The sequence below is a fragment of the Genypterus blacodes genome, unplaced genomic scaffold (assembly GCF_046128005.1).
Source record: "Genypterus blacodes isolate CSIRO-AG114 ecotype Tasmania unplaced genomic scaffold, CSIRO-AGI_Gbla_v1 ptg000017l_1, whole genome shotgun sequence".
In the NCBI taxonomy this organism is placed as follows: Eukaryota; Metazoa; Chordata; class Actinopteri; order Ophidiiformes; family Ophidiidae; genus Genypterus; species Genypterus blacodes.
Window position 1 is genome coordinate 3,551,606 of NW_027466831.1, and position 26,316 is coordinate 3,577,921.

Sequence of the window (26,316 nt, forward strand, 5' to 3'; positions counted from 1 at the left end):
CTTATCATAGTGTGAAATATAGCCACCAAGTACAGGTGCTGTGAATGTAGGGGCTCTCCAGACAAAATCATAACAAAACAGCCGTTGGTTGAAACTTTGAGTCGTGTTCTGTTTTAAGTAGCTTAAGTACCCACAAGCAACTGTCAGTGAAGTGCCTAATATGAATGCACCTTCGTACTCCCACGTGTTCCACCCAGGGCGAAACTTCCCTCATCTGAGACGAGACGTTTGCTGCAGACTATGGGTGCTGTTGCGCTGATGAACACTGGACACACAGGCAACCAAAGAATTTTACATAACACTCTAATGCCAGTTTATTCAACAACTGTATCCACCCTGTCAACGCACAGGACTCAATTTTAGGCATAGAGTGTGAAAAGTTGGCTCCAGAAATTCCCCTCGTATTCAGCAGCGGAGAAATTCAAAAGTTATTCAGTCGCGGTGGAATGTGAAATGTGAGTTCTGGGAAGACAGAGAGCCAGACAGACACAGTGGGCCCTTCAGACAAGGAAGGAAACCTTAACCTGTCAGTCACGTCACCCCTCTGTCAATAGTGGTTTAATCCTCTGCTGAAAGCTGGTGGAGATGCTGGATCCAGACGCAGACATGAGGTTAAAGGTGAGGTGAGCAACAACCCCCGTATATGAGTATATTCCACCAGTGGCTGAAAGGTAAGGACTCTGGTGATCGCAATGCTGCCGTGAAATCTGCCGTGAAATCTGCAGCTCAGTATGTGACTGTGATATTGATGTGATCATATTGACAGGAAATGCTAAATATCTTTCTTACCTGATCAACTTTTGCTGATAATGTTAAAATGTCTCAGCTTGAGCAGAACTCTTTCCATGGCTTTGGTAAGCGTCACCAAACAGTGCTGCTTTGTACTCTGCTTGTCTGAAAAAGAGGCACACCGTTGAATCAATTCCTCTCATATGTGCGGATATAAACAAATCATAATTGAATACGGGAGGTGAAGACAGCGCAGTCATATCAAACAGAAAATACATTTAAGCTTATGTAAGACACGGTCGCCATGACAACGGCTTTACTTGTAACACGGCATATTTGTGTAGCAACCGCAGCAACGTTTTCCAGATGAATTAAGCTGCATCTGTGCACACTATGGATGGAAATAATAGATTGAAAGCAAGTATTGCGATGAGTCCGATGCTAAGTGGACATGAGCAGGTCGGTTTAATTCTGTGTTCTTCAGTTTTTCTTCATGAATTACATTAGAACAGGATTAATATGTCGGGTCCACATGAAAGAACTTAAATAGGAAAATTAGTGAGCAAATAAAAAGGCGACTAAAATCACTCATTCTTTCAAAACAAAGCAATAATCATCACTCAAAAATTATGCACAATTTATTTAACATTTCTATTTTGGAGATTATTCAATCATTTAGTTGAATATTTAGCTCAAGATTTCACATGAATGCACATTTTAAGACAAATTAAATAGCAAAACTGCAAAAGCACAAACTTCTTCTAAAACACAAATGTAAAATGTAGTCCCTTGTTTTGTTTACCTCTGGAAATTAAAGTGAAATTGTTAAGGCGTACAAGTTGTGATTTAGACACAGAATATTACATCAGAGCCGACAGTGGAACAGATAAGAGGAGTTGTTTTCATTCTGCTGTACACTGGCTGCTCTGCTGAATAATTGGAGAATGTTATGCCAACGCTGTCAATACATTCTGGTGGAACACAAGTCTCCCGTGCTAATAAATATTTATGATTAATACAGCTATATGTAATAAATATTTGATGTTCCTTTATTCACCGAGCTGGTTGTGTGTAGTGTAAGTGCTCAGCTCATCCTCGCTGTCTCAGGTGTTAAGTTTAATGTGGAGCGCAGAAGTTGTGTTTGTTGGTAACGTTACCCTCTTTTTTAGTGAAAGTGCACAAAGCTTTAGAATGAGTACAAATTCAGTGTATCCAGCATAACGAAACACTATACTTATGACAAAAGCATTCACTAATGAGTCAACGGCTACACTGACTGCCACCAATCCTCCTGTCAGAACAGGAACAATACTGACTCACCGCTAACTGAGCTGTGAAATGAAACCAGCTTTTGTGCCAATCAGTGCAAAAATTGTCCCTAATACAAATGTCTGATGTTTCAGACACGTCTCATGATCTAGATTAAAGCCACATATATTACTAACACAGAGACATATAGAGGTCATACAGTACAAGCCTATATGCATCTCAAACAGGAGCCAAGTGTACGTAAACACGAGTAAGGAGTCTTACACATTGAATGGAGTACTGTGGTTGCAAACCTGAGTGGGAAAAGAAATATTAAGTTAAAAAAGTTCAATCTTCCTTGAAGTTCCTTGAACATTTGAACATTTAGCTGTGGACTGCAAATTGTACGAGGTTGTTGCTTCCTCACTGCAAACAAAAGACCTAGCGATAGCTTAGAAATATGCAAAATTACTGTAAACTATACATATTAAAATATTTAATAGCTCAATAGGGCCACTCGGTTAAAATACAGCTTGTTTATAAATTTCCAGGGACACAATGGCGCTTTCTCCTTCTGCTATTATTTGCTTGATTGCATCTCTTTTCAATAGTGGATAGAGAAAAATAACCAAATTACTCTAGAGCAGCAGTAATTTGGTGCTAATACAGCATATTTTCTGAGGTAATGATTGATGAGGAGGATGTCAGAGGCCAACAGAATTCAAAGATGAAGGCAGATGACTAAATGCTTTGTCTTTTAACGCAAGTGGAAATTTGAATCCTTTATCTGAGAGCAGGAGGATGAACGGGATACACGGAGGTGTAGGGCGGCGGCAGTAATATAATCACGCAAGATAAAAGCAAAACCCTGTAATGCGTTTTGACACGAGGCTCACATAAGAGCGGAGGAAAGGAATGGTAGAAGTGTTCTTCAGATAAAAAAAAAAAGAAGCCATGTTTCCTGTCAAATATTAATGAGTCCATGAAAGGCTTTACTCATAACGCCAACCATTCTGAATGTATAAGTGGGTACGGTTACACAGAATAGTGATAAATAACTCTTCTGCCTCTTTTAATAGATGACACACAACACAGCACACGCATCAATCTGTGTTTCCCACCAACATTCTGCTCGGGAACAGGAAAACTGTGCGTGTGTGTGTGTGCTGTTTGTGCAGCTCTGACTTATTTTTCACTTTTCCCTTCAACTTCCTGTGAGTCACCAGCAGAGGAGGAAATACCTTACAGCTGTACCTTTATTTTTTTTAATGCGAAAACACGGCTTAATGTGCAACAGAGAACAAAAGCAGGAATCGGCTGCAGTGTTTTGCTTTACTTGTAAATTCCTGTGCACCTACTTAATTTGCTTTGCTGCTCCATGGTAAAGTGCAGTTATAGAACTGTTACATAACCTCTGCTTATTTAAGTATGTCATGAGCCCAGAGTGGCTTATGTAACTTTACAAGATGGTGCAAACCTGTAGATACTCTCCCCTCGTCGTTTATCTAACATTCAAGATGCATTTTTGTGCTAATGGAGAGCACTCAGAGAGTTTGAGGCAAAAAAGTATTTGATTTGTACACATTGGATTAGGTTATCTAAAGAAGATGATGTCATATTTAATGAATTTATGTTGCACTGCAGCACTGAATGGCGCAGACAGAAAAGAAATGAATATGTTCTTTATTTCAGATGTTGATTAGTGATGAAAGTGTTTTGATGAAAGGAGAACATGGAGTGCTGCTTGTTCATTCATCATTCAAAGAGAAGCGGGGAGTTATTACATGGAATATTTGCAAAATGTAAGGAAGAAACACTTTTCAAAAGGCTGTAAACAGTCAAAGTACACCTGTTGTAGGGAATGCTTGATTAGTTATTAGAGTGTTGTGTTGTGGTTACATGACGCAACACTGCACTGAGTCACCAAATCACATCTAATGCTTCAATGTTGGGTGCATTGACCTGAAAGTGCAGATAACTGGACTGATGAAGAGGATGTGAGCAGTGATTGGCTCCCACATGACCAATTGAGAGGAGTCGGAGAATTTTATTGGATGCAGTAATAAAGCGAAGAGCTACTTCTTAGATTTGAAAGGGATCAAATCAGAGGGAATCAGAGGAACAGATATGAGGGGGTAACAGACCGATCCTTTACTGAGCCCCAGTAGGAGAAACCCAGTGAATCAAACCATGAACTGGTTGAAGCCGTTAAAGGCCTTGTACGCCCACGCAGGTTTGCCGCCTGGTCGGACTCTTATCAGGTTGAATTCTGGTGACTACAGAGGGCTGGAAGTTTAATGAGGTCACCTACTGGCTTACTTAAAAGAAGAAAAAAAAGACATTTGTTCCATCCAAACAAGTGCAAGAAACACAACAAGACAGTCTGGGAGACGGGGCCTTAGAGTGCTTGTTGAAACACTCAATTCTATAACTGCAAGAAATGTGGCACATAAACAGCGACGCACACACGGAAACGATGACCATTGAACTGAGGACCTTTAAGCCAAATTCCATTCCAGGGAAACCTCCTCAGCAAGCACACAGGCCAAAAAAAAAGAAGCTCCATTTGCATTGTGCCTGTGAATAATTGCCTCAGCCTAAACGCCCACACACACACTTTGAACGACATAAAATAATTGTCCCAACATACTGAAATCTATTAAATACACATCTTACCTCACAATTCAATCTGTGATAAATGTACAAATTGAATCGTCAGCATTTAGAGATATTATTCTGTAACCCTTTATGATATACAGTACATCTGAATGGCAACATCTAGTAGTGTGTGTGTTTGGTGCTTTGGCGTTACCCGTCGCAGTTGTAATGGTGATGGCCAACAAATACAAAATCTTCATAATTCATTCTCCCCCCCTCCCCCTGCCCCTTCCCCCTTTACGGAGCTGTCAGGCCTGCTTACAGTCAGGGACGTCTTAAAATCTTTTTGTATCAGCCATGTTTGGCCGGCTGCCTGCCCCACAGGTCGGCAGACACTGTGGAAAACTGCAGGCACTCCAGATGGCCGGTCCTCTTACGAAAGCGACTTACCAAACCATTTAGAATGTCAGCCTCGACTGCATTCCAAGGAACGTTTTTCACGGCTTTCATGTGGATATTCAGATCCGTGTGCTGAGTGCGAGCTGGAACGCCGCATGCGGAAGAATGCGGATTTATCAGCTCAATTGAACATTTTACTGTAGTGTGTGTCACTAACCACTATGTTCTTGTCCATCCTCCTTACATCATTGCTAGATATCATAACTGGGAAAGCGCTACATACCATGCATTGTGTACGGAAAGAGACTAGACGAGTTATTACCTTTGCAACATGAAGGACCTCTGATAGAATGGACTAATAAGAATCCATATTGACTTAAGCTTTGTCGCAGCAGTAGTAGCCATGTGTTGCTTTTTTGATAAGTACCCAACTACTTTCTACTTTCTACTTTGTGCCCATACCTAATTGGAATGTCATTGAATAAGGAAAATAAAGAATCACAATTATAGTTGATTTGTGGCGGCGTATACCAGGATAGAAATGCATGATTGCTTTAACAAAAAAGGACAAGAATCTAATTTGCAGCGTGTGAGTAACAGCAGAGACATGTCATTCCTCAAAGTGATTTTTCTCCTTTCAAACATCTCGACAGCTTTGTATTTCAAAAAGCAATGGATTTGGCTTAAACTCACATTAAGTTTATGTCATTTTTAAGATCAAATGTAATTTCAAAGCAATCCAATCAAAAAATACCAATGTTTAACTCAATTCAAGGTGGTCAGCAATCTGTTTCCTCGGAGACAGAAATACATGATCTCATCGCTACATGATATACAGACAAGAACATCTATCTATCTATCTATCTATCTATCTATCTATCTATCTATCTATCTATCTATCCATCCATCTCACATTAAGTTCTTAGAAATGGAATCTAAATAAGTAATGCCTCACTCAACTCAAACTGTTCACACCGTCCCTGACATGTTCTCCGTCACCACACCTCTCCAACATGGCCGTTCCACTGCAGAGACTGAATCGTGCATCTTTCTCTTCTTCGTCCTGCTTCGCTCTTAACATTCAAATGACCTCTGGAGGCAGCGCAGGGGATCTGCCTGATAGATATTACAGTATTTGTCTGTGTCTGTATGTGCCAGACGTCAGGGGTACCCTCCCCCCCACCATCCATCTGACCTTTCATATTTAATATACCGTGTTGGCTAAAGGTCACTGTTGTTTTGGCTTCTCTCCACTGGTTTTGTTTTGTGATTGGAAATGCTCTGAGACTCCTCCATATATATAAATATTGCTGTAAAAGACATGCAAAGGACAAGAAGTCATAATACATTTTTTAAGCGAGTGTTCTTTCCTCTTTTTCTAATGGCGCCACGTTGATTAGGTTACACCTGCGAATGGAGTTTTACATCGTGAGTTTCCTCTCTCATTAATTTCCATTACTCGTTTTCAGCCATGATCAGCATTGTGCTCTTGTGACATACAGTACAAGGCAGGCAAAGCGTGAAATTGGTATAAGACCCTATGTATCATGTGTCATGAATTCAAAAATAAAGTGCTTTGTTATCAGGGATTGCATCACCCATTCAGAGCACTAAATTCTAAAGATATAAATATATAAACACACATATTTCCCTCACGACCGGAGATTTGATGTCACTAGCATATTTTTTTCTCAGACTTTGCTTGCAAAGGCGATGGATTTTCTTAGATTAGATTTACCAATCACATAAAGTGCCTGCCACTGCTCCCTGTGACAGGTGCAGAAACCTAAACAGGCTCATTGAAAACTGAATACCTCATTGCCAAAATCATGTAGGTTATTTCATTATGGGAAGATCTTATAATAGTGAGTAAGACAGGGCTCCATTTCTCCTCATTCGCTCATATTGTTGAAACAGTTTTGACCTTCAACATATTTTGCTCCTCTTCTGGAATTTCAGACTCCTTTTTTTTTTTCTTCATCACTCTGTCTTTCATTCTGTCATCATCTCTTTCACTGCTGGTTCTGTTTTAAGAATCGGGAATGTAAAAGCCTCAAAATGAGATGGAAACATTAATCAATTAGGTTGCTCCTTAAAGGATCTGAAGGAGATGAAGCTCCCCTCTTTCTGAAAATGAAATGCCACCGACTTTTAAATCCAGTCAAAGGGCATTTCCTCCAATCTCACTCTCTTCTTTTTTTCCCCCTTATTTCATTCCTCACTCCCTGTTTCATTCATCTTCCTTCCCATCCCCCTCTCATTGCTCATGTGCAACACAAGTAGAAGGCTGGGGAATGAGAGGATGATGAAGAGGAGGGTTTCTTCTGGATTGGAATGGGAGGATGAGGGGGATGATGGGCCTGTGAGCAGATGAGTTCAAATAACCATTTCTTCACAATATACTGTATGTAACCGGTAAAAACACACCTTATTTTCTTGTGTTGCATGAAACTGAAAACAACAGATTTGTCCTGATAGCTCTCGCAATTGTGATAATTCAGATAAATAACTGAAACCTAAACATAGAACATGAGTTATCTGTTTCATTATTCACTTGACATAGAGATGTTGAAATAGATGATGTGTGATATAATAGAATTACCTTTATGTGTACATGAATAGTGAATATTGTAAATGTTTGGTGGTGGAAATGCAACAGCAGCTAATTACTCGTATGAAAAAGGGTCAGGCAGAGGGTGGAGTGGACTCCATGAATGGCAGTTGTTTCAATAGACGATTGTCCAAAGGAACAAGAGACAACATAGTCTCATTATTGAAGGTCAGTGGCTAGTAAAGGTTAGCAAAGGTTCACTGTTGAACAGCCCTTTGTGGTGCCCCTGCCACTGCCTCACACTGAATTTATTCACACAAGCTTTGATACAAAACTCAACTGTGTTTTGATAAAGAGAAGTGCAGACTCGGCCAGATTGTGCCAAAAATCTTGGTATTCTGGAAAAGGTTACACATTTGGCTTCATTTGACATAAACTTCAATAGATGCTCTTGGATCATTGGGTGGTTTGCTGAAATGCATACAGTTTACATAAGTCAGTATGTATTTGTCCTTCATGCCACAGTCAGGGCCGATTTATCCCCCAAAACAGAAACATAGAGCAAATAAGAGTCAAGTGTAATCCGTGTCAGAGGGTCTTGGCCGTGTATCCATGGATAAGAATGTGGATCAGACCCTGGACACAATGCCACTGGACAATATGAAGAAATTGGACGTTTGGACTCTTTAATTTCGGGAGTGAGTCAAGAACCACCGACGGTATGCCTGTACTCAGTTTAAGAACCATTGCTTTCCTCCTCTTCCAGATGTCTGATCGTAGCTCTGAACCAAATAATAGCAGTCAATCTGACATGCATTGTTAAAGAGACGCAGTCAAACTATTATGAGCTGAGTGGTTATCCAGCGAACATGTTTGGGCTGCTACATTCATGCAGAAATGTGAAAGTGAAAAATTAACCACCCAGTACCCTTTTGATTGACCTTTGATTGACATGAAGTCTAATTCATTATATGAGAATCAAAGTCAAAATCTAATTTACATTTCTAAAGCTTTTTACAAGCTGGTCTGTCACAAAATGTTCTAACACTTTGTACCACACCAGCGTTTCAAAAGAATCGGGTGCATGGCTTTTATTTTTCCACTGAATTGTTGCTTCTGTGTGCTTATGTTCATTAATGAGTCATCTCTCCGCTTAATGGACCTATTGAACTATTTCCTGTTTACCATTACTTTACTGTTTGCTGCACTCAGGACAGCCATATATGGAGTGGCTGCCAGTGGAGCAGAGCAGGGCTGTGACAAGAGTTACATCACTGCTTCATTAAATCACAGAGAACAGGTAGTGACAATTAGGACTTTAAATTTAGGTTAAATTGAAGGAACTTGGTGCAGCAGTCATGTGAAAATTACCCACATGATGTTTGGTTGACAGGAACAAATATTTAACCTCCAACTGTTGGAGGAGTAGCTTTCAGTGATGTTTTCAACCTGAAAGCTTTGGGCTGTTGTAACAAAAAATAGGCATAAATATTTAACTCAAAATGACAGCAAATGAAATCCATGTGGTGTCTGATGAAACTACTTTCACAGCTTTGCTGTCACAACCACACAGGGAAGATGAGGTCTTATTATACCAACATTAAATAACACTTCTGCTTATTAGCTCCAATCCCAACCCATTCAAATCCAACAAATACAAATGAACACAAAAAATAGAAGTTAAAAAAAGAAGTAAAACCTACTTTTCCACAAATACTGCATTTGGGGAGCCTTGAAATATTTTTTGTTTATTGAAAAATACAAATAGAGCAAAAGAAGAATTCAACTGCAACTGTTTGGAGAATCTGTTTTTGCAAAGGAACTCATCAGTGTCTCATAATGTGGTAAAAGTTAGAAATACGTGTAGTGAAACAACAATAGCATACAAAAATGAATCCAGCTGAATCTTGGACACGACAAATCCTCATTTCTTTGGGGTTGTTTATTAGCATTGATTTGCAATAATCGGAACACATACGCACACAAAAGAAGAAATAACAGTTTGCTTGTTGAATGCAGAGGAAGAGATGTGAGGCATGAGCAGGAAGGGCAGACCACATCTCTGTTATTGTCTGGTGAGAATGGTGAAGAAGAAGTGTGTTTTTCCAAAGTCAAATTGTCGCCATTTACAGAAAACAGACATTTTCTCTCTGTTCCCTTAAAAGCCAAATGCTCTTTTAAACAACGTAATGCTTTAAACATTATTTTTCAGGTCCTTTGCTTAAAAAAAATGGAAAATTTATTTGAAAATGACATTTAACAACATTAACTCAAGATGTAATAAAAGCAGAATTAGTCATTAGTTTTTGAAATGCCTGATCACTTATGCTCATTATGAAGTTATTAGTTATACCGCTGACATCATCTAAGTACCAATAAGGTTGTAACCATTAATGGAACATATTGTTTTATATTTTCCTCTCATTTCCTGACAGCAGCCGGAGCTCTCCGGTTGTTCCAACAAGTGATTGTTCCATTAATTGCACTGAGTGGATGAATGTGTTTGCAGAGTGTATGTGTTGGATGATAGTTTGCCTCCTACATTCGGAGAGAGAATCTTCTTGAATGCTGCACATCTAATACGATTTCCCATTATGGTCACTCACATTCTGTACATAAACACAGCTTTGAGGTCCATGTGCTTTAATTGAGTGCTCTGGGCTTTTCTCCTCCTCCGTTCACCCACATTCCAGTAAATATTGCATTATTTATTCGACTGTAACTGTTGTTATTTTCCAGATTAAGACTCTGTGTTCAGCACAAGACAGAATATTACTATAGTCTGGTTTAAAAAAGCTTTGTTTTGGCTTGATGGCACAACGCATCCATCAATTTAGAGAGGAAAATAGATCCATGCCGAGTTTGATAACTCGGCATGGATCAGGTTCTTTACAGGAGTGGATTCTCCAATTTTGGGGCTTTTCTGACTGAAACCATTGTTGATAATTGATTGTTTTACTTTACACACTAATATTATTGTATGGCTTTATATAGCGTTTTCTGCATAAAGACATAGATTTGTAACTATAATGGAATATGATTCTATTGTGATATCAGTCGAGACAGCTTTGTTCCACCAAACTGTCTCTGTCTCTTTGTTCCAGTTAGTAGATTTGCTCCTCGGCCTTCATTCTGACACTCAAACAGCCTTTAATTTGATTTCTCATCTGTCCTTCTCTGCGCCATCATTTCCTCTGTTTGGCCAATACACTGATAACGCAGGTCTGCACATTCCATTCCCATGAAGCCATGAGCCATCCTCTGCCAGATACTCGTGTGTATCATCCCCTGTTACATTGACCGACAGAGCAAGTGAAAGAGTGACAGAGAGGGAAGTGAGAGATATGCAGGTAGAGAAGATGTACAAATCAGACAGAAATTGCATCCTTGTTGACAGTTAACCTTATGAGTGTGTAGCGAGGATGGCCGGAGCTGGTAGCCGATGGCAGACTGCCACAGCAAGCCCATGGTGAGACCCATCTGTGCCTGGTGTTAAAGCAGGCTCACACCCCAGGGCCAGAGACACCACGCTGCGTAATAGCTATACAACATGGACGCAGTCCTGAGGGGGCCAACCAGTCACCCACTGGGATGCCAATGGCAGCTTGGTTAACACAAACACACACACACACACACACAACCACATACTCTCACACATACTCACACACATACCAAAAGCACAGAAACATGCGAAATATACACATTGGTTTCTTTCAAGCAAAGATATATGATCTACATTACAGGCAAGATTCTGCTCAGCCTTGCAAAAACACGTACGTGACTTTTTCCTATAGAGAACACAGCAGCCTCACACTCCATTCTTAGAAACAGTGTGATACACTTGGCTATGAGCAATGTTATTTTCCCTCTCTGCCCCTATTTGAAGGTCTGCTTGGACATTGTTCTGTGTTTATATCCTGCGGTGTGAAGTACTGTGCAAGTATTTTTTTTGTGCATTTGTACAGAGTGTGTGTGTGTGTGTGCGTGCGTGTGTTTGTGTGATCAAGGGTCGTGACAAGAGCACAACAACATGCCATTGGTAAATTATTACACCATATCAGCAACAGAGGTTATAATAAGAAATCTGTTTATTCTCACTGCATCCACCGACAAAATCAGATGGATAAAGATGAAATAACACGGACCAAGGTACAGCCTGGTTTAAAGTGTTTATGGCCACAATCATCCTTGTGTTTTACACCTACAAGTAGTATCAACATTACTTTACATTCCAAATACATCATATCTTTTTGAGTGATGTCGTGTTGTTCCCTTATTGGATCCATATTGTGAACGGAACTAATGCATCCAAAGTGTAACTTCACCTGACACCTTCATTGTGCTCACTGCCCACTGCTTAACAACAACCAGAGTGGCAAGAATCACTTAAGATTGCATTGCACAGTTGAATCCATGCATCCATCCAACCAGTCAGTCAGCCAGTCAGTCAGTCAGTCAGTCAGCCCTCCATAACAATGAATACAATGTCAGAGATATGAAAACTGTATCACATTATTAAAAGTACAAGTTTTAGGATTTGCAACTTCTAAACCGAGAACCAAATTATCCATTGATATGCACATAATAAGGAATTCTGACCTGTTGAAATGTATTTCTTTATTTATTCATTAAGGGGTCAATATGCAGATAAAAAGATGTTTTTTTGTCATCATTATCGAGAGGAGAGGAGATCATTAAGACTATCTGTGTGTTTTGAAGTATAGCTGAAGTAACACCTCTGTATTCTGAGTACCTCATTATAAAGTGTTACCATCTGTCTTTGTGTCTTGAATAGTGATGTGTGTAACATTGTCATCATCTTTTGGTGCATTTCCCTGTAGCAGATGTCCGTCTGGTTACTGTAGAGATGCATTGTACTGTAAATAAGGTGTTTATAAAGTAGGACATCCAGATGGTGCTCACGCTGGTTAAGAACATATATAAACAATTGTAATGAATGTTTAACATGGCAACAAGGTAAACTACGCATTTAAAACGCGGTGACTGATGTCAGCAAACACACGGGCGAATAGCGGAAAGTGACTCTTTTATTTGCGTGTTACTGCGCAGGTTTTCGCGTTATTCTGCCCACGTCTTGGTAGTGCGGCTTGTTTGAGTGCAAACAGTCGGTATGAGATGTATTCGTGGCCTCAGAAGCTAAACGGAGAGGCTCGATCCCGTCTGAACCGGGTTTGGAGCCCAGAAGAACGCTACTGATTCTTTCTGTATGTTCCTTCTCTGGACGGTAGAGGGCGCAGCTTAGCAGTGCCCGCGTTTGGGGGGCTCGTGCATGAAAGAAGCGCTTTCCCACATGACAAAGCTTCCAGCGCGCCTGCAAACCGGGAGCGGACACCGGGTGTGTTTGGGACAGAAAGCGGCGAAAAGCTCGGTTCTTTAGCTTCACGCGGCTAGAAAACTGTGCCTCCGTATCGCTGACGAACAACTTCGGGCGAGCGGCTGTACTTTTCTCTCCCGAGGTTAGACTGAGAGGCAAGCGGCGCCTCTCTCTTCCTCCATCTCTTTCCAAGTGAACTTTAGTGTAAAGAAAGAAATGTCAGCCAGTATCGCGTTAGAGCTCCACGGCTCCGAATAGAGACAGATAGAGGACGACTGGAAAGACTCGACCCTCTTTTCTCTCTCTGTTACTTTTTTTTTCTGTTGAACGAACGAACGAGAGAGTGAGCGAGTGAGAGAGAGAGAGCGAGAGCGAGAGCGAGAGAGAGAGAGCGAGAGCGAGAGAGAGAGAGCGAAAGAGAGAGAGAGAGAGAGTCTCGCAGGGTTTTGGAGCTACGCTTTCATGCCGTCAGTCTTGCGGACTCTGAGATGGACGTCAGATTTTATCCTGCTCCCCCTTCAAGCGTTGGCTCGTGTACGTTACCGGCGGACTCCGGTTTGGACTATTACCACTCCAACAAGGTAAATAATCCTCTACTCTCCGGTCTCCGGTCGGTCGGTCGGTCGGTCAGTTCAGATGTGCAGATGTGTGGAGAGCACCGCGCTCTGCTTTACGCACGGAAGCCCGTATTTACAGCGCGATGAGTGAGGCAAAGAAATGTGACAAGTGCTGCACTTCCCTTATCCAAGAATAAAGGGAATTCAAGTCCAGGCTGCGTATGAATTCCCTGAAGTTTGTTGCTTTTCATATTCGTGTAATTTATGGGGGGGACAGAAAATTCAGACAACGCACCTGTTCAGTGCACTTAATCGCGCTTTTTGACATTAATTGGCTATAATCGCTATAAAGTACCGATGTGTGATCCTGTGAGCGCACCAAAGCTCCTCACTCCAGCGCGCTGAAACTAACACAGCGGATTCGAACCTGCGTGTTATGACTCTAAAACGCTGCAAAACTATTTTTTTTTCCTCAGAACCCCTTTGTCCCTAACTGCAAACAAACAGGGTTCAGTTATATTCTCGCAGGTTCCCACTCGGGACTAATACAATCAGACGAATAAACATTCATCAAGCTCGCTTTTAAGTATGATGGTGACATGATGATATACATCGGGGCGTTTTTAATGCCCTAGCCGCTGAGCAGGGCATGACTGCACATATGTAACTGACCTGTTTGCATATTGGTCGTGTGTCTCATCTCCGGGAAGGTATTTGCATGGAGAACATATCAGTGATAGGAGCGAGTTTACCTCTATTCACGTTTGAAAACGCACACAGTAACTTTTCAGTAATGAATTATTCATTAAGAGCTGCAGTTTCAACATCGGTGTGATCGATTTTGAACAAAATGTATAAGCAGGATTTGTTTTGATATAATAAATACTCAGGAAATTCCATAATTGCTCGTGCGTATTTACGCACAAACTCGTCCCCAAACGCTGGTAAGAGTCAGCGCGCACAGGCAGTCTGGATAAATGAGCAATTATAAAGTTTATTGGAGTGCTTCAACATTTGCACGTGTCCTATTTCCATGGTAACAATGTCCCCTAACTTGTCGGTCTTGATTTTTCTGTGAAATTCCACTGGACCTTTATGTAAAGACAGGGTGACTTCTCTCTGCTGCACTCCCTCATGTGGCACTTAGCCAGCAAATGCCTTGAGTTTGTTTCCCCTTACTGTTTCAGGTTTGCATGTAGTCAAACGTGCAAACCAACTTGTAGTTTGACATTACAGGTCATTATTTTTCCTATGGTCAAGGTAAACCTGTGTAAACATTTGTCCCAAATCGCTGTCCGGGGCTTGAAATAGGCAGCGCAGCCATTCAAACAGGTTTGCTTGCCTTAGCACCTGGAGAGAAGCCAGCAGGCAGTTAACATTTGCTGATGACAAAGTGAAACGTTATAGTGCAGAACAATATTTGAATTGTTAATCTCCACAGCTCACGTGCCCCTGCCTGTATGTATGCATGCACAACACACACACATTCACACACACACGGCCACACAAACGCTTGCATTCACTGGCAGGGAGGTTTGAACAAGAATACATGAGTACTTTCTATTGCCTTCATTAATTCCTTAATTCCTTTTCTCCCCATAGTGCATGTCTTACCCTAACTAACTACATGTTTAACCCTAAAATGAACCTTGAACACCAGCACTAAATCAGCCTGTTGAAAAATGGAAGCCTGGCAAATGACTCGTGTGTGTGCGTGTGTGTTTAGGTGTAACATCCACAGGAATAAACACTACAGCTTCACATCACAATGAGACGTGGCTCTCTCTCTCTCTCTCTCTCTTTCTTTCTTTCTCTCTCTCTCTCTCTCTCTCTCTCTCTCTCTCTCTCCCTCTCTCTCCCCCCCTCTCTCGCTCTCTCTCTGTGTCTCTCCCTGTGTACTGTGGTTCTTCTGATTCAATGAGCACAGAGGTTGTTGGCCAGGTTTGTTCAGAAGCGGGTTTGGGTTTCAAGGGCAGAATCATATAACATTGTCATTACCAAAGTGACAGCCGTGTCCGAGATGTAAAGTGACACATTATCTGTGCGGCGCTGCTACTACTACACACAACAGCTGACTGATGATACGGGGGCTTTATGTGACATTTTGGCTGTAGTTCATCTTCACAGCAGCCTCGTTTCAGACGCAGAATGAGGGTCATTGTGCGGGTCGACCCTCTTCCCTATGTTAACACAACACAAATATTTCTGTTTACTTCTCTACTGTCCAGTAAGTTTATGGGATTTGAATGTTTTCTTTGTTGCAAATATGACTCTAAGTTGCTGATCTTTGGACTTACAAACATTTGTAATAAACTGTGGCCTCGGCTTGGCCACACACACACACACACACACACACAGTTTTGGCCCTTGTAAGCTTTCAGCACATTCAGGTTGACCCGGCTCAGATCTCCCCGCCCCTCACAGGCGAAGTTCCCTGAAGGTGCTGATTTGCAATCATCGTTACTTAAAGCGTGGAAGAGTGCAGGCGGCCTGTGAGAAAGTCTGTAGCCTGATTATGCATTAGTGTATGGTATTAAAAGGAAGTGAGCCTCATACTAAGTGAGGCAGTCCATATATATAAAAGCCCTCCACTTCCTGTGCTCGTGGTTTAAATGCAAGCACATCTATCCCACAGTGCAACTCTTCTTTGTGTCTCTGTGACGACGATTCGCTGGTGTTTGCGCGCTTGTGTGTGTGGGTCAAATTGTTATGGTGCTGTGCCATAAACGTGTAACATGTGTGCCTACCTGAAGGGGTTAATAATTGAAGAACGCAAAGAATGTGTAAGCTGAAACTGGTTTGGGCTGATTGGCCACATTGTGACTGATCCCAGCCCTTGATTGATTGATGCATGCCAGGAAAATGGATCACGCTGACAGAATGTGTCGCCATAACGAAATCTGTGAATCCACGTCACCTTTAAATGGAGCCTGTGGTTTTTCCTGCAATTCCAAATCAAAGATTAACAGTATATCGCGTATGACAACCGGGGCCTTTTTAGTAACTTCTCTCAGGCTTCACGCTCCGTTTCTTTATTCCAAACGCAGAAGCAGCATGTGAAGGATGAGAACGCTGTGCAGTAGCAGGAGCACCATAGGGCCTCAGTACATATCCGCCTGAAATCACTTGACAAGACAACCGGTACATCAACATTACAGAAGAATGCACAGGAAAAAACAAGAGGGAGAAGAGCGTCGATTCGCGCGGCGGCGTTGAACCCCACGGCCCTGTGATCTCCTCCAACTCCACGCTAGCTTACATTGTCCTGCACTTGCACAATCACCGTGAGTCATCTTTACTTTCGCCCAAGATTTTTCTCCTAATCTTTTTGAAGCCCGGGCTGTATCGCTCCTTGATGAGTGGGAGGCTTGTTTGTTCAGCGTACACTCAGCTGTGTATACCAGCGCTGAAGGCCACTTCTTTGCAAATGCCTGTTTTAGCGGGAGACTATTTGTCAAATGTATTATGACTTGTGCATACCCGCAGGCAGAATCACTCCGCTCAAATGAAGTTGGATAGATTACTGTAGCTGCTCCACTTTCTCCTCATCCCTCTTCCCTCTAACAGCACTGCGCAAAAAGAAAAAGAGGCTGTAGTGTAATTATACTGTAGTTATACTGTAGCTTTATAATCCAATGGTTTGCAGATGTTATTCTTCGCATAGCTACACGCCGTTCCAAGTTACTGTATGTTATATTTATACGCCGAGCTGCCTTCTTCTTCTTCTGAGCTTTTTTTTTCTTCTCTCTCTCCTCACCACAGTGCAGATCAAACATTTTATTGATCCGTGCAGTTTGTGCAGATACGTCTGAGGATAACATCTCAATCAAAGCATTAGTGTGCTGCTGTGTTTCAATATTTGGTGGAGGAGTGTGTGTTGAAGTCTATTTGTGTGTGTGTGTGTGTGGGGGGGGTGCAGTGTAAACTTAATTGCTGTTACCCCTTAAGGCAAAAATCTATGAAATGCATTTGAAAATAACAACACTAATTTGCACATTTATCCCATTTTCCCCCGTATGATTACACCTTGTAAAGCTTTATTGTACATCGCTACACGACAGAAATTAATAGCAGCTGACATCTGTTCACACACAGATGAGGCCTGTGTGTGTGTGTGTGTGTGTGTGTTTTTATTTGTTTTGTTTTTTTTCCGCCGCACAATTCGTACATCCCTCTTTTCAAGGGGGTTCCATTCCATTTCTATCCGCCGTTCCAAATCAGCGTATTAGACACGGGACGTTTCAAAAAGTGTGGAGGGGGTGGGGGGGGCGACGTAAAAAGAAAAAAATGCTCGGCATTGAATTCTCAGAATGTTTCTTTTTCTCCCTCTCTCTTCAAAACATGACCTTAATAGAAACAGGGGGGGGGAAGAGAGCAGCTATTCCAGCAGTGCCTGGTTCTGTACACACAGAGAAGTTAATTACATGGAGGCAAGCATTCTTGGGTCCACAGTGTGGACTTGGGGTTTTTCATTGTGCCCATTCATAACATTCTGCTGACTGGCCAGTCCGATTTGCAATATCCCAACCATTCTCACTGGGAAAAAAACGTTAACCCATGCATGGCTCACATCACGCACACCCCGCAGGACAAACACACCAGAGGCCGGGCATCCATGAAATCAGAGCAAATAATGGAGGATTGGAAGTTGTGGCATGAACAGGTAGTTTTAAAAACATTTGGTTGTACTTTGTTAGGGGATTTTTTGGTGAAACTATTTGCTAGTGCTAATCTCTCTTTCTCCCTCTCCCTCCCTCTCCCTCTCTCTCTCCCTCTCGCTCAGCGCCTAACGTCTTGTCTCATTTACCTTCCCAGCAGCAATGTCAAAAGGTTACGCAGGGAAGCCGGATCGCCCGGGGCTGATTGTGTCTTTGAGTTAATGATAAGTAGCTCCACTGTTATTCTCTGGAGCAGCGTCGGGGGGCTTAAGACTGGGTTCTGCACATTTGTTACACCTTTTACAGTTGCAGCACGGCGGGAAAAGCTACACTTAGTTTGTTTTTTCTTGGTTTCCTTGCGTCGGTTGCGTAAATCACAAGAGAATGGTATCGGATTTGTTTTTCAGTTGAACAGGAGGTATGAATTCGGGAATCAATGTTTGTTTGTGTAGGCAAACTTCACGCTGGTGCCATAAATGAATCGGTGCATCCACATCTGTCACATCTGTCAGTACGCACAGTAATCAGACTCCTTCTCCTGCTGTATGTTCGTCGCCCCTACACTTACAAACTAAATGATATCGCTCGTGCGCCGCTCGCATCGCCCATACTTCTTCTCTCCTCAGCTGCCTTTACACTGGATTTCACGGCGGGCTCGCTATAAAGCAGTTGGCTGTGTAGAGATCAGGCGAGGGGTCCGGCGCTGTCCGTAAGAGTTAAGAGCTCAGGGATTTGCCACTACGGGCTTCAGTTTAACCTACAGGATAGTGAAGGTGACAGACAAAGCCTCAACAAGTCTCTGCAGCACTCCCACTGCTCTGTGTACTTCATAATCGCGACTAGACATGACTCAGTGCTACTAGGAGGTGTTAGGAGGGTCGTAAGTCATCCATGGCTGGAAATAGATAGTATAGTTTATCCTGCCTGGTTAGCTACTTAATCACCTAGGTCCATAGAAACAGGCTATTTATGTCCGTGATTGATTATATTAACTGCCAAGGATTCAGTCGTGACAGTGCATTTTTTAAGCTCTTCCCAATATAGTTTTTGATCTACTGCCGCTATCAGAAATAATCCTACGCCACCGTCACAGCGCCGGTCAGTTTATCACAAGAAATCGCCAAAGTTGCGTCCGAGGGGAGGGGAGGGGAGAGGAGGGGGGTTGAGACTGTGCTCGCCGTCACAAAGGTGTCAGGGAGATTCTGAGGCGGACATTGATTGTGAATGGAAGCAGGCTGATCTCCTGCCCCCCTCGTTAAATCACTTTAACCCTAATTAGCGCTACAGCCAGGCCGGGACTCCTGGCACCACGTGGGTGTGTGTGTGTGTGCAAGTGTGTTTGTGTTTGTGTGTTTTGTCGCCTCTGCTTGTGTTAAAGGAGTGCAGTAGGCCAGGGTGTTTAAAACTGTCCTCACCCCCGGAGGCCTCTGGCTCCTCGGTCGGTCGGTAGCAGCAGCCTGACTGCCACACTGTCAGTCTGTCTGTCTGTCTGCTTATCTGTCTGTCTGTCTGTCTGTCCTCCCCTCCCCTCCACCCGTAGCCCAGTTTCCTTGTGCTGTTTTATATTCTGTTCTTGATTGGTTGGGGGATGGGGTGGTGGAGCAGCGTTTAAGAGGTTAGCTGGTTAGTGCGGCGGGGGGAGGAGGTGTGTGTGTGTGTGTGTGTGTGTAGAGAGAGAGAGAGAAATGTAGGTGGAGGGAAAATGGGGAGATTTTTTTTCTCTTTTTTTTTTCTTTTTTAAAGGAGTATTTTATTTTTCAGCTCGCCATTGAGTCTGTAATGTCACTCAGCGATGTGGAAACCAAAATGAGCCTTGCCACCAGATGTGTTCCAGTCCAGATAGAGACTTGAAAGACAGACGTTTATTGTTTTAGTGCATTTGGTGTGGTTCAAACCCAAACTGCATGAAATGCTGATTGATGGATTTCACTGAAGAATGAGAGAGGGCAAGAGAGAGAGAGAGAGAGAGAGAGAGAGAGAGAGAGAGAGAGAGAGAGAGAGAGCGAGAGAGAGGCATCTGCTTTGTGCAGTTTATTTAACCGTTTCTACGCTCTGCCTGGTGATGAGAAAGCAATCGTGACTGCAATTTCACACTGCTGCAGTAGCATTTTAAAGCAGATTCATTTTCTTTTCTATCAGCACACCAGTATGAAACACACACAGCCCCCTCCTGGTAATGTCTCCTGAATGTGGTCTTCTTTACTGTAAAATGGATACAGCCGTGCATGCGCCAAAGAGAGAAGCAGCGACGTGCTTTAGTGAAGCTAAACATAATGTCGGTATATAACCTTCGGTGCCGCTGTGTAGTCGGCTCTCTTTTTGGCATCATAACAACAAACCACAGACAGTTTTCCCTTTGACCTTGTATTGTGCAGCCTTACATCTTCGCTGCACCAAATGTATTGTTGTTGCTGACATTTAGCATCTTCCCCTTGCATGTGGTTTCAACTGTATAGGTCAGGAAATGTGCTGCTCAGTCTCTTTCTTTTTTTTTTCAGCAGCAGTTCTGGCATCCCTATTGTGAACTGCTTGTCTTTAATTTTCACATCACAACAATTTGCGTTGTACCTATTGTTTTGTGATTAAGGTAGCAGCATGCCAACACGAAACGCGAAAAGGACAAAACATTTCCCCCGTGATGAAACACCGCAATTGCCCCGCCGCCCCCCTTGCAAGAAAGCCGATCTTCATTAGGGTAATTGCTTCATTTCATTCATAAACAAATAGCGCCCACCACAAAGTGATTATACTGGATGCTGGAGATTAGGAGTGCAGTTATTGGCCTTGGCAGATTTGTGTAAAGCAGGCTTTGGTACATAAATTAGCCTAATCATCGAACGAGAAAACCAGATCAACATTTCAAATAAGCACAGACGGAGCTCATCATCTCCCACTCTCACACTCGCCACTCGGCAAAAGAGCTCGCAGTTCATGCACCGATTTGCTTCTTCATTTCGGCCCGGGCGCGAACGTTACAGCCCGTGTTGTTGCAGTATCGCCAGGTTGTTTTTTTTTGCGTCTTAAAGGCACGGCCCCAAAATGGTGTGAGACAGCCGTTTACTCTTCGGGCAGGAAATGAAACACTAGGGAGGGGAGAGTCGGGGGGGGGGGGGGGGATTTTTAGCTCTCTTTTGACAGGTCAGTGTGCGAGGAAGGTTTTGACACATTAAGCACTCGATTGACACTCATATCTATTCTGTATCAGCAGGTGGGAGAGTCACCTGTAGGCGAGCGGGACGATACGCCAGATAGGTGTCACCGGGCAAAAACCGATGGGTGTTCCCTCTGATAGATGGAGACAGATTCCATAGGATAGATGTATTTAAAGGGAAGGCCGCGCCGGTGTAGTGAGTGTGCGGCGTTGGAAGAATGCAGCTGTCGGGTGTATTCAGAGAGGTTTTTGCGAGCCTGGGCAAACACGGGCAGTTGTCTGAGCTTCCTGAGGCATGTCCTGTGCAAACACAACTGGAGATGGCTGGTTCCCTCTGTGTTCAGGTCCACACTCAAGAGACCATGGGCCCACTGAGTACACACACACACATACACAGACACACACGCACACCCAGATGCAAGCATGTCCACACTTGCATAAATAAACACACACACATACAGTAGATACTCCTGTGTTGTACACCAGCAGCCTTCCCACTACAGTAGTTGTACAGTATCAGTGTAGTATTAAGTATTAATCCTGTATCGCATGTTGCTGGTGTATAGCAGCGTTGTTTACTGTATTTCACACTTTGGGTTTCACACGTTCAGTTTCCTTGTGTAGTTCTCGTTATCACTATAGGCGTTGCTGCTTCTTTAAATGAGTACAATTCATACGTTGTCACACGTATTCACATAGACGCTGTGGACTTTTTTCTGTTTTTACGTCACAAATTATGCCGTTGTTTGAATATGCATTTACATGCTTTTGTTTCTGGGTTTGCTTTTTTCCACCAGGAGGACAGGAGTCGTGAGCCATCCAGCATTAGTTCGGTGCCATGTGTCTGTGTGCCAAGTGTGTGTGTCTGTGTGTGTGTGTGTGAGTGTGTGTGTGTGACTCCATATCACTGTGAACCCACAGTCCCTCCAGGCCCTTTTTTTTTTCCTAGTAAACCACCTCTGGCACTTTGGGGCTTTGTTCATAATATTTTCATGGCCACTTTCCTGCACTTCACAGGAACACCATTGTGTGTGTGTGTGTGTGTGTGCGTGTGTTTGTGTGTGTGAACCTTGTCATTTTTTTTTTTACAGTGACCCAATATAAAAGCGTCAAAGAACACAATTTTACTGAAGAAATGTGGAACTTTAACAATCCTCTCCCCTTCCATGCACATGAGTGTGAAAGTGTTTTTATATTTCCAGCTGTATTTCTTTTTCTTTTTTTTTCAAATTGACACAGACACTGAGTGCTTGATTTTTTTGTGCTGAATGTTTACTCGTAGTTTGCGCGGCGTGGATGTTGATGGCGGCTCTACAGTAGCTGCTCCGGCTGTTTTACACTCGGTAGGTTGATTGGCGTGTGATGTGTTGGTGCAGCTGAAACTGAGTGTAGTCACTGTGCAAACAGCCTTACTGCCACTCCTGCTTTCATTTACTCTTTGACACAAAAAGCTTTGGCATGTGGCTGGGCTCTCAGACAGGCTCAGTGTGTGTGTGTGTGTGTGTGTGTGTGTGTGTGGAAGGTACACACTGTTAACTGTGATAATTATCAAATTTGAGAAATATCACATTATATGATGTATTTTGCCCCACTATTTAATGCACCCGACTCTGTAATTAGCACTTTCAGAAATAAATGCAACATCTTGTGCCTGGTAGCATTTTACCCCAGTGCCTTATTCTGGGTCAAAGTTCACTCAGCATCCACACTGCTGCCAGTCTGAATGTCTGATTTATTTGCCTGCCATCCCATAATTACCCTCTGGAAAGGCAGCAGGACCTTTCTGAAATAGTTTGTTTTAGCAGTTAAAAAATAGTCTGGAAATCTTGCCAGTAAATCTTTTGACATTCCATCAAGGACTGAAACATCAAAATGGAAATGTATTCACTGTCCAAATAATGATGGATATAGATATATTTAAATGAGAGTGTTTTATCCAAATTGTCAAGGGTTATATTCAACTTTAATTACTGTAATACTGCTTAAACTACTAAAACGTATCATCTCTGTGCCAAAGACTTGTTGTTGTTGTTAATGTCGGATATCATTCAGATGCAGAGGCACTGCATTATGATAAATATCAAATTGTTCTTTCTGCATCACAATAATTGCCCGAGGCTGGAAATAATAAGTCCGCAATGAGAAATGTTGACCTCTCATCAGAGTCTGACAGGATTTTGCCGTCACAGTCAGCAGTAATCACCAGCTGTTTGGCAGAGAGGCGGGCGTGAGCTCTTTCTAGGTACACGCCATCTAATATTCTTTTAATTGACTTCAGAGAAAGTGAATCAGGTCGCGCTGATGAAGTTACAAATTGGCTAAAGCAGCTCCTTGTGTGAGCCAGATCGCCCTGTTCCTCTGGTTTGGTTTGTTGTACTTTCTGCTGCTCCGCATAATGATGAGGGTGGAATAGTGGAAGATTTCAATTACTCAGAGAAAGTCAAGGAGGTTGTTGAAGTTTGGAGAAATACAACACGAGCTGGTTGCTATGTGGAGACTGCATCCATTTGGAATGTAATTAAATTGGTTTGGCTGCTTGCCAGTGAGAGAAAAAAAATGCATTCCTTTCTTCTCATCTCAAATGAAAATGTATAGAGTGTTTTGCTGAAAAATACCTGGAGGGAACAGCAGGCTGTTGAATATTTGTAATACAGCTTGCATTGTGCAGTTGAAATGAGTTTTGAGATGAGTTATCCGTTGTGGTTTCCCCTTTGACATTTCAAAGGTATGCAGCTTTTGAACCATGGATTTACTGTAATCTATTTTTTTCTATTATTGATGTGTGGTTGAGTTATAAACTGCAAATTGGCTCCTCTGCCATTTCACCGCCTGTGCCATATCAGAATCCACGAGGCCACGGAACAGAAACACACACTTTGTAATAATGTTTATATATATAGTCACATGTAAACCACAGTTGTTGGTCTCAGTCTAGGAGATATTCCAGCTCGCTGCTCCGTCCGTCGGCCAAATAAAACCCTGCATACTGCCTTTCAGGATAAAACATGTTACAGTAAGCACGACACACACAGCCCTTCCTTTTCTCTCTAATGTGGAAATAATTGTACCCCCCTGCCCCCCAACACACACATTAGAAGGTGGATTCAGCATGGAGGCCACTGCAGAAAGTAAAGAGCTTAAGGAATGTGCAAAGGTATGACTGCAGTGTGAGTTAGCTTTACTTTCACATGCAAGTGGGGACGTTTCAATTTCTCTACAGTATTTGAAAAAAAGCCACTGATAGATAGATAGATAGATAGATAGATAGATAGATACATGGACGGACGGACGGACGGACAGGCAGACAGGCAGGCAGGCAGACAGACAGATAACACCTCCACCCACCCAGATAAACACTACTAGGAATTGACATTTGCGGATGTTATGCCCTTGCAAAGTACAAACTGATCTTCCTCTTCTGCCAATGACCTCATAACAGTTACAGCCACACAACAACAGAGATCAGAGACATTGTTGGATTTTTACTGTTTACATTTGCGGAGACGCCTCGTGGTTTTACTTCAACCATTCCGAGGCATTTCACCCGAATAATAGCGGCGATTGCTAAACATAACAACGCCAATGTAGTGTTACGAGAGAGAGAGAGAGAGAGAGAGAGAGAGAGAGAGAGAGAGAGAGAGGAGGAGAGTGAGAGGGAAGGAGGGAGAGAAATGTGAGCTGTAAAGTTGTGCGTTTATTGTGGAGCATTATCAAAATCCGGCCTGCCTCTCATCCACCATTGCGTGATCTGCAAATGGATCAGGCTGCCCGAGCGAGCCACTCTTATAAAATCACCCCGGCCCGGCGTTATAATAGCTTTTCCCTGTTCATGTCCTGTCAAATCAACTTAGACTCTTCCACTGCTATTTTAGTGCAGTCCATAGAAGAAGACACTGCAAGTCCACTATGTTGCTGCTCGACTCCAGAGAGCTCATTGTATATGGGACTATGTAATGCCATCATTATACCGTTGCAATTTTGCGAAGTGGACTAAGGCCCGAGCCGCAGAATAAGGTGCTGACATGATAAAGCAGACTGTTGGGGTCTGCTGTTGTTGTGCTAATGGTGGTTTGTTGGTTTCTGCGCATTCTGTATACAAAGACCGCATGCTGGTGTTTGTGTCTGCTTGAGTGTGTGTGTGTGTGTGTGTGTGTGCTCGTGCTGCATGGCTGGTTTTTAGTCAGAGGCCTAATCCAAAATGCACATGACAAAGCCTGCTAAGTGAATCAAAATGCTGCATATCAGTGGAACGGAGGCCCCTCTGTCCCCTCAATGGGGCTGCTGAGATAGAGCGAGCGGGCACAGCCACATGCCAACACACCTCCAGGCCGCTGAATGTGTGCCACCGCGCTTTCATGTGCCTCTTCTGCTCACGTCGGATGTAAACTCACATCTCAATAAGGATTAGGACTTTGTTTTTGTGATGACGTGGCCTTGCTGCCTGGCGCCGGATGTGTTCGTGCGCGTGAACCCAGATTTAGCGATTACAATGCAATGTAAGGTTTCAACTCTTGCTTCTCTGCGTTGTTGCTAGGAAAACAGAACAAATGCTTCAGAGTGAGAAAAGACAGAGCTTTGATTATTTGATTAAGGTGAGAGATACATTTTTTTTATGTCTTGGAAATGCCATGATCAGATTTAAATCAGCATACTCTGAGTAACTGACCTAGATTATGCGTATGCGTACATCTCAACCACATTCATGGTTTAATGGCAGTACCGACAAAATAGGAGCACAGCTTGCTTGTAAACATACTAAGTAGCTTAATTTGGTTTGGTAGAGCTCCTCACTCAGTTTGAATTATAATTATCTATTCATCTATTAAATGTCAAATGTTTCTGCTCAGGCTCAGGTCTTCATTAACTCTGATTAAGGTGGAGTCGTTTAGAGTTTTGCGCCGCATTTACTGCAGAAGCTTCCTGTTTTTGGGCTTCCCCCTTTCAGCTAAATGAGATTAAGCGTATTTGTTTAGTGTATTTGGCAGCTGCTATCACTAAGCTGCACGAACAATCCGGGCAACAAAAGAACACAAGGAGGCAAGTCCCGTGTACGGGAGCAAGGTGACAGGTGAGCTAATTGAGGATTTAGA

General features: G+C 42.7%; 1 protein-coding gene across 5 annotated transcripts in view; it reads left to right on the plus strand.

Moving 5' to 3' along the window:
- The first annotated feature begins 292 nt into the window (after window positions 1–292).
- The window catches only part of tox2 (TOX high mobility group box family member 2), a 90,523-nt gene continuing 64,499 nt past the window's right edge, over window positions 293–26,316 (plus strand). Inside the window, exon 1 of one of the 5 annotated variants that reach the window (XM_076141145.1) lies at window positions 293–618. In XM_076141145.1, the coding sequence (XP_075997260.1) occupies window positions 586–618 (33 nt within the window). In that variant the 5' untranslated portion in view covers window positions 293–585. Of the gene's footprint in view, window positions 672–12,822; window positions 13,442–26,316 lie in introns of those variants that run through there. The other 4 variants (XM_076141147.1, XM_076141146.1, XM_076141148.1 and 1 more) reach the window with 4 other exon arrangements.